Raw genomic sequence first — 8,955 nt, forward strand, 5'->3', positions numbered from 1 at the left:
ACAACTTTTATTTTTATAATCGCACGTCAAAAGTGATTGTTTTATTAATTAGTTTGTTTGATATTCAAAATTAACAAGTGGCAAATTGTGGTGAATGAATACCAAATCATCATTGCGATCTTCGTTCACGTGTGACAACACCCGAACGCGCACGAATATTTCCGTAAGAGCCGAATATTCGGCCTCGCAGCTCGCCGAATATTCGGTATCCGACATCCGGCTAAACGACTATCCGTTTCATCTCTAGTTAATAAACAATATTGTATGTGTGCAGTGGACTCGCACAGCCCGGCGGCGGACGCGGAGAGCGCGTGCGGGGACAGCGGGTACGTGAGCCTGCCGCTGCGCACGCAGCCGCCCGGGCCCGTCAGGTCTGTTCTCTATATTCTATATATATATTAGTCGATCGTGTGAGTATCTGGCCTTATGTCAAGACACATGATGCACGTAGAGATTATTTCAAATTAATTTTGACACTAAATTTTAGTCGTTTAGCTAACCTTCAGTTAATAAAACTGAATCATTAACGATCAAGTTGATAGAAGGAATGTATCGATGCGCTAAGTGTTGTGTCGGGGTGCGCAGCTCGGTGGGCGAGGGCAGCGTGGCGGAGGGCGGCGGCGTGTCGTGGGGCGACGCGCCCGAGCGCGAGGAGCGTCGCTACGCCGCGCTCATGGAGCGGCTGCACTCGCACCAGGCGCGCAAGGGCGACCACGTGCCGCACGTGCAGCTAAGGTAACCCACCTCCTCACTACCTCTTGTTTACTGTAGGACCTCTTCTGAGTCCGCACGGGTGAGTACCACCACCCTGCCTATTTCTGCCGTGAAGCAACAATGCATTTCGGTTTAAAGGGCGCGGCAACCGTTGTAACTATACTGAGACCTTAGAAGTTATATCACAAGGTGGGTTGATAACCACTTAACACCAGGTGGGTCGTGAGCTCGTTCACCCACATAAGCAAAAAAAAATACCGGCGGTAGGACGCCTGTGGGCCCGCGCGGGTAGGTATGCCCCATGTTGGGTGGCCACCTTTATGTTGTTGTTTTTGGGCTCCGATAACCACTTCATACTGGAGCTCGTCATCTTGGTAATAAAAAAAATTATTGGCAGGTTGAAGCGATCAATGAAAAAAAATTGAAAATACTTTGGACTTACGGTCCTGAACAAACTTCATTATACGTTCGTGAACTTCAACTAAATAGGAAAATTGTTATGTTTAATTTAGTTTGTTGCCATTGCAGTAGCGATCTGTCAACTCCCGGACTATTTTATTTTTATTGTCTTTGTAGGCAGACGAGCATACGGCCCACCTGATGGTAAGTGATCACCGTCGCTCATGGACATTAGCAATGCCAGGAGCAGAGCCAAGCTGCTGCCTACCATTAAGTATTCTCCGCAAGCCTCGTTTGAAGAAGGACACGTCATAGCGCTCGGAAAACACCGTGGAGGGTGCTCTCATACTCTGTGATAAGGATGATACGGGCCGTGAGCCAACTGGCAGTTTCGTTACTCAACGTCTCGTCGCACGGCAGGTACTTCCTGCAGCTGATGACGGAGGCGTGCTGCGTGGAGTGGGCGCTGGTGGTGGCGGTGGTGCTGCGGGACGCGCTGGCCGTGCTGCGGACCACCAACGCGGCGCGCTCCGCCGACGTCACCGTGGACGCCGTGCGCAGGCTGCGCCGCGCGCTGCACGACCTCTGCGCCTGGGCAGAGTCCGAGTGGTACGTGCCCAGCTTCTCTCAGGAGACTCTCAGTCCGCTCACCTCACTGGGTATTTAAAAAAAAAACTATAATAATAATATAACTCTTTATTTAACACCACATGTACAGAGTAAACATATAAAACAAATAATAGTCGGTGACATAAATTGGCGGCCTTATCGCGGAAAGCGATCTCTTCCAGGCAATCTTGCAGGGAGAGGAATAAGCAAACTGGACGGTACTATATCTTAATAAACCTACATAAAAATAGGTGCTTATATACACATGTCAAAAATAAATACAATATAAGATAGACTTATATACGATTAAATACAAATAAATACTAGAAATATGCAAATAAATACAAAATAAGTAGCAACTTGTACAGTTATATCGTAGGAGCCATATTATTGTGCAAGGTAGTACGATTTTAATCTGAACTTGAAAATTTCCGGCGAGGACGATTGTTTGATGCATATCAAACATATTGAACATCATCATCATTATCCTGCCTTCTCCCAGTCACCTAGGGTCGGCGCAACATGTTTTCTCCTTCCATACTCTTCTATCATATAGCATTTCTTCGCTCACTCCCCTCTTACCCATATAGTCTTTCACACAATCCATCCATTTCTTCTTAGGTCTACCTCTTCCTCTATATCCTTCCATATTCATAGTTAACACTCTCTTACCAACATATTGAACATAATATCTTAATTTTCAAAATTGTCACGATCCGCAGCCAGGGCTACCGTCCCTTCATGTCGGCGATCAGCAACCAAATACCGTTCCTAACATCGATCATCAACGCTCGCGAGCGCCGCACCTCGATGGTGAAGACCCGCGTTCGGACCCCCAGCACCGGCTCCCTCAACCAGGACCCGAAGCCGAAACCGCAGCCGGTCATTGAACCGAAACTGCCGCAACCTCAAAAGGTTCAGGAGGTGAAGCGGAAGGAGTCTTCGGTGGCGGCCGTCGAGGTGTCGGAGGTGGTGAGCAGGCCGCTGAGAACGAACGCGCCATCGCGGGACGAAGTATCGACCGGTTGTGCCATTACGTAGACAGGTAGGCTCCTCTGAAGTATAATAATTCACTCGTAGACAAATCGTCTTTTCGCATTACACAGTATACAATTTCTAAAAATATTCGAAATTGAGTTAATATGCGAATCGTTTGGTATCACCAGTCATTTTTCTCATAAATACTGTCAAAAAAACGTAGTTTAGTTTTTTTAGTTTACCTATGCTTTGACTACTATTAACAAAATTAATACATAATTTTATCTTACTTTAAAAGACAGATAATGTAACTGGTAAAAAATAAAAGTTGCAAAGATGATTAATATTAAAAATATCACATGTTAAACCTTTAAAACAATCTTCAGTAAAATTAGTAAGTTTTGAGATTATACAGTTTTAATACGAGAAGACGAAATAACGTCTGTTGCGACCGTTCTCAAAGACAGAGGCAGGATTCATCCATAAGCACCAATTATCATGTTTATCACAAACGTACTCATATTTCACGAGCCCGCAACCTATCTCAAACAACGCCGGGCGGTCAATGACTCCGCAGGGTCGGAGCGCTGTACATGGCTCCTCACACGCGCTAAAGTATTTTCAAATGAATATTGTTCACGATAGGCAGCGGCTTGGTTCTGCCCCGGGCATTGCTGAAGTCCATGGGCGTCGGTAACCACTCCAACCAACCACCATCAGGTGGGTCGCTATGCTCGTCTGATTACAAGGGCAATAAAAAAAAAACTTAGATTGAAGTACATTTTGTTTTCTTATTACCTTTTACAAGAAACGTTGTAAGATAATAAATAAACAACAAACAAGCAAAGGTTGTTTCAGCTAATGGCAACAGCAATAGACTCTTATTGTAGCGCTGAACTCCCGTCACCCCTTTAGGTCCATGGTGTTATGTGGTATGTAAAGGTATCAAGGGCTTATTTAGCCATTCGACAAACCTGGTGGTGCAGTAACTAGCGCCCTTGAATATAGAACCGAGGGTCGTGAGTTCGATTCTATAATATGATAATTCCATTCTATATCAATGTATATAAATTTAAATATATATCTATATATATATATATATATAAGTATGTATAACAGTCCGGTACCCATAACAGAAGGAATCCTAGTTTGGGGCTAGATGAGGGTGACTGGTCCTCTAATATTACATCTACAAGCTATTTTTCTACATATAAAATATATATTTCCCTATTTTAAAGAGTTTAATTAACTGTTATTTATTATAAGGTTAAGTAGGCCCCGCTAGGCTACTTTTTGTAAGTGCATGCTAAGAAAATCGCAAGCATAGCTAGTCTAGCACGTAGGAATCCCAAGATTTGCTAGGCCAAGTCATCTTTCCACATGGACGTCTGTGGGTTAAAGATAGATAGATAGTTGTTAGGTTGTCTATCATCTAGTCGATAGACATATAAGAAACAATACTAAATTGTGTTGAAGTAATTAAAAAATATAAAACGAATTAATAAGCAGAAGATTGTTAGTGAAGTTGTGTTTTTAATTAATTCCTCAGATACACGACTGACGTTTCCAGCAACACCAGCCTTCACAGTAGCATCCGTGGTTTTTGTTCGATACATTGAACAACATTTAAATTATGAGCATAGATAGATCGTTTGTAGAATTAATTAACGGTGATTTTTATTTCTGTCGCATCTCTCAACTATTGATAATAAATGTCCTTTTTTTTTCGGGATTCGTTCAAATTCTAAATCGATAACCAAGTCATTTTAGATCAAAGTCCCTAATGTCTAACGTCAATGTCAGCCACGCAACTGTCAGCATGACAGTTGACATATACACACGTTCGCAGCTCTATCGGACACGGTAATTCCCAGAATGCAAATGGAAATATGGGATCCGTTGTCCCTATAACTGGTACATGGAGGTACTAAGGAAAATAACACAGAACTGAGACAATCGCGACCCGTATCAGTTGATGAAATATATATATTTCAGTGAGGTCGAAGAACAAAAAGTTGTGAGAGTTTACCGGATCACTACAAATATACAAATAATATTATAAACATTATTAATCAAAGTGTTCTTACAACCATTTACTCATTATACGAGTTCTCAATATTTCCGATTGTTCTCGTCTGTAATGGTGGATAGCCGTGAAATTTTAAACAATTATGTACGGTATGTTTGTATCCCGAAAAAAAAATCTATGTATTATTATTTCCCGTTGAAGTTAGACAGTATGGGCTTGGTCTAGAAGCATATAGAAATTGAAAACAACTTAGATCACATTATAGATCGTTTTTATGCGTCGATACGCGCTCGACGGCATCTAGACATGTCGCAGGCGGCTACTACATGGAACTACAATGAAAAGTCATTGGCTCCGTAGAGAATTTGGAAACAGGCTGGTTCATTTCATAACCTTACTTAATGTGAAAATAGTACTTAACAAGGAAAAGCAATAAATGATTAATATTAAGGAGAATGTTTGCTCATGTTTGTATTTTTTTTTGCTCATTGCAATAATTAACACGTGTAATTTCAGCTGTTTTTTTTTTTGTAAATATCTATCGTTTTCTATTAAGCTGAATACCTATTTAAAAAAATACATGTGAATTCTTATCTTAAAATACTACTATAAAATTTAAGGTTTCTTCTAAATTTATTCACTCTATATTTATTAAACAAACATAATACTACATTACGTATACTAAAAGAAAACTGTACAAAATAATGTTTGTGAGCATGGTCTTCGATACTGCTTTAGCCCACTGAGTTTCTCGGCGGATCTTCTTAGTGGGTCGCGCTTCCGATTCGGTGGTAGATTCTGCGAAGCACTACTCTTGCTAGGGCTAGTGTTAGCAAATTCGCTCAGGTTGAGCCTGTGAGCTCACCTATCCATCGGCGCGTATCTAGAATAGCCTGTTAGGCTACCAGCGAATAGGTTGGGAAAAAATACTGCATGGAAAATCGTATTTAAATATGTATTCAGCTTAAACTCTCCCACCACATTGGTGCCAGTTTCAAAAATAAAACAGAAACATTTTAAAAACATATTAAACCGTTTAGTACAAAATGTAGTAATTTTCACTGTGCCCATAAATAATATTTATTTTAATTTGTTTTTGTTTACTGATATTATTATTGTGAACCTTAGAATTTAAGATTTATTATTCGACATTCCAACAACATTTGTTGATAGTAAATAAAAATAAATTCATCAATACATACTTTTAATGTGTAAATAAATAAAATTCGTAAACCTGTTTTGAGTTTTGATTTTCAAACGCAATAGCTACATATCGGTAATCGTAAAAGTAAAAATGACAATTAAATGTCAAAGAAACGCCACATCCAACTATTTTGATTTTTAACTATTGATTCACGGGTTTTTTTTAAATTAATTCTACTATTTCAAAATGTCGCCTCCCTCCCGTCATCTTGCTGTATTCGTAAATGTAATTCATTAAGTATAAAACAATATACCCTTCAATGGAACCGTGGAATAATTTTCGTATTTTTGTATCGCTTGTGCTGTAAAACTTGTCCGGCTTCTTGTTCGTAGTGTTATAACGATCTACTTAAGTTCCTAATTGATTTTATAGAAGGAGAACCCGGTAGATAATTATTTAAACTCAACGAATTCGATATTACAAACAAAACAGAATATAATTAAACTGGAATAACATCGTTAATACAATCATCGTAATGTGGACAAGCATTGTCTTTGCTGCTATGAAAGCGATCACGATAGCTATAGCGTTTGAAAATTAAACCGATTTTTTTTTATAATGGTGATGCATCTAAATGGTTGTTGAATTATTATTTCGATTGTTAGGTCAATTAAGATAATCAGACTAATCGTTTGTAAGGTCCATGATATTTTAGTGAATATTGAATTGTAACGCTTTGTCGGAGATTAGTTTTGATTAAACGTTGCCTGCTTGAATTTCGGCACTTGTCGCGAAATGAAAATTAGTTTTTCATTTTTTTATGAAAGTAAGTGTACACCGCTGACAGTCATTCGATTGAAATTTCGCTAACGTTTAAAAACGCGGAAGTGAAACATTTGAGAATGAACCTACAAAAAAGTCTGCTGACTTGTTAAGTCTGTATACTCGCCACAACTTGACAAGCTTCGCACAGTCGCGATATTCAGCAGATCGTCAGTACACATCAGTGTGCTTAGTGCGAGTTTTTTAACGTTCTCGATAGCGTAAAAGTTATAATAACTCAAATTTGTATGCAGTTGAAACAGCGCCCCTAGCGGCAAACGTAGGAAAACGTTCCAACTTCATACAAATTTAAGTTAACTTTTCCGCTATCGAGAACGTTAATTAACTCGCACTCGCCACTCAACAAGTTAGATCCGACAAGCGTCCTATTAAGTTTAGTTAAGGTAACAGATCATGTCACAGTGTCCGGTGCTAATAAATAAATAGTTTTTAACTGCAACGTTTGAAATGAGTGCAGACTTCTTTGTCTCTTCAATGTTTTCCCTGAAAGGATTTCTAATTAGATAAACAAATGAAACTAGTTTTATAATTAGTAAGTTTTCTATTTACAGTTAACAGCGTGAACAGAATTTTTGAAGAAATGCGGGTATATTTTATGTTATTGAAAATTTAACACGTACTTGTCAGATTCATCGGTACGCATCTAACGGAATCTTTCAAAATAAAATTACTCGCCTCACTTAATTTTCAGACGTTCGATTATTTTGAATTAAAAACACGTATAGAGAGAACTGATGCAATAATTCTATTAATTTTGAATGTGGTGGGTAGTTAGGTAATTAATGAGTTGTTTTTACTATAGAATAGACTCCGTTGTGAGTATGGAATTAATATAGTGACCAGACATTATGTTTTGCATGACATTATATTAAATGCTTATTATACAATTGAAAAGCTAGAAGAAATAAGTCATAGATTTCACGCCCGGAATTTTTACAAAATTATACACGATAGTCCATTTGGAATATGCCTACATAACTGGAATCCGTGGACTGGAATGGAATCCGTGACTCAAAAATCATAATTGTAATAACATCGAACTGTAAACGGAGCTATTTAAATGAACAAATAATGCTATGAGGTTGAATACATATCTTCTGGTATACAATAGTCAATGTTGGTCGCAAATAACACGAAACTATAGTTTTGTACTATCCAGTTTTTAAAATACTCTAATAAATAATACATTTTCTACCGATGTATGTACCTATATGGAATTACAAAACAAAAATCATCTAAAACTAAAATAGAAAATGAAATTTTGCAGTTGTCCTAAATTTATTCGTATTAATTTTGTTCGGGCAATGTTTTATGATTATTGTTGCGAGCAATTCAAAAAGACATATCATGACAATGTAATAATCGCGCGCAAGTAATTTCCCTATTAATGTATTCCAAAATATGTTTACCGTTAGCGATACCGGAACGTTGACTAGGTTCAGTGTTTATTTATAAAATTTACTATTGTTCTAATGTAATTAACTTTATCAGTTGCGATGAGGCACAGAAGTAGTCTATTCAAACAGTCCAAAAACAGTCTGCACTCATTTTAACGCGTAACTAACCTACATTCTCAATTTTGAACTTAAAATGTTGTATTGTTATAATTTTGTAAGATATTAAATTTTAATATACCTTAATAAAATATACTGATCAAATTTAATGTTTGTTTTATTTTATTTTCTTAAAGTAGTCCAGTGTTTCTACTCAAGAACAATTCGTCCAACAAAAAACCCGTTTCCTAGTTCTACTAACTTTAACTGCTTTAGTGCATCATCATACCCTACTCAACTTTTTATTTATTTTTTATTGCTTAGAAGTGTGGACGAGCTCGCAGCCCACCTGGCGTTAAATGGTTACTGGAGCCCATAGACATCTACAACGTAAATGCGCCACCCACCTCGAGATATGTTCTAAGGTCTCAGTATAATTACAACGGCTACCTCACCCTTCGAACCGAAACGCATTACTGCTTCACGGCGGAAATAACAGAGACCTACTACTAATACCCATTAGCAGCACTATTCAGAACGCGACAGTCAGCAATCTACAGAAGCACGTATTTCAAGACTACTTCGTTCATTTATGCCTTGCTATGCGGATTTCAAGTACCCAGGTGTCACCCTCGACAGAGGAATGATGTCCTTCCGACACTACTGCTAGTATTTCGTCACGAATTAGGCGCTGTAACTGCATTCCCGCCATTAAAGTCTGGCCAGCCTACACCACGGGCTTCGAA

At 38.6% G+C, this 8,955-nt stretch overlaps 1 protein-coding gene across 1 annotated transcript in view; it reads left to right on the forward strand.

Moving 5' to 3' along the window:
• Positions 1–5,965, forward strand: part of Rich (guanine nucleotide exchange factor subunit Rich) — a 38,748-nt gene extending 32,783 nt beyond the window's left edge. The window contains exons 23-27 of the mRNA XM_089735218.1: positions 275–371; positions 586–735; positions 1,534–1,722; positions 2,445–2,767; positions 4,250–5,965. Of these exons, the coding sequence (XP_089591344.1) occupies positions 275–371; positions 586–735; positions 1,534–1,722; positions 2,445–2,763 (755 nt within the window). The 3' untranslated portion in view covers positions 2,764–2,767; positions 4,250–5,965. The remainder of the gene's footprint in view (positions 1–274; positions 372–585; positions 736–1,533; positions 1,723–2,444; positions 2,768–4,249) is intronic.
• Positions 5,966–8,955: the final 2,990 nt, after the last annotated feature.

The sequence above is a fragment of the Bombyx mandarina genome, chromosome 19 (genome assembly GCF_030267445.1).
Source record: "Bombyx mandarina strain Sakado chromosome 19, ASM3026744v2".
Taxonomy (NCBI): domain Eukaryota; kingdom Metazoa; phylum Arthropoda; class Insecta; order Lepidoptera; family Bombycidae; genus Bombyx; species Bombyx mandarina.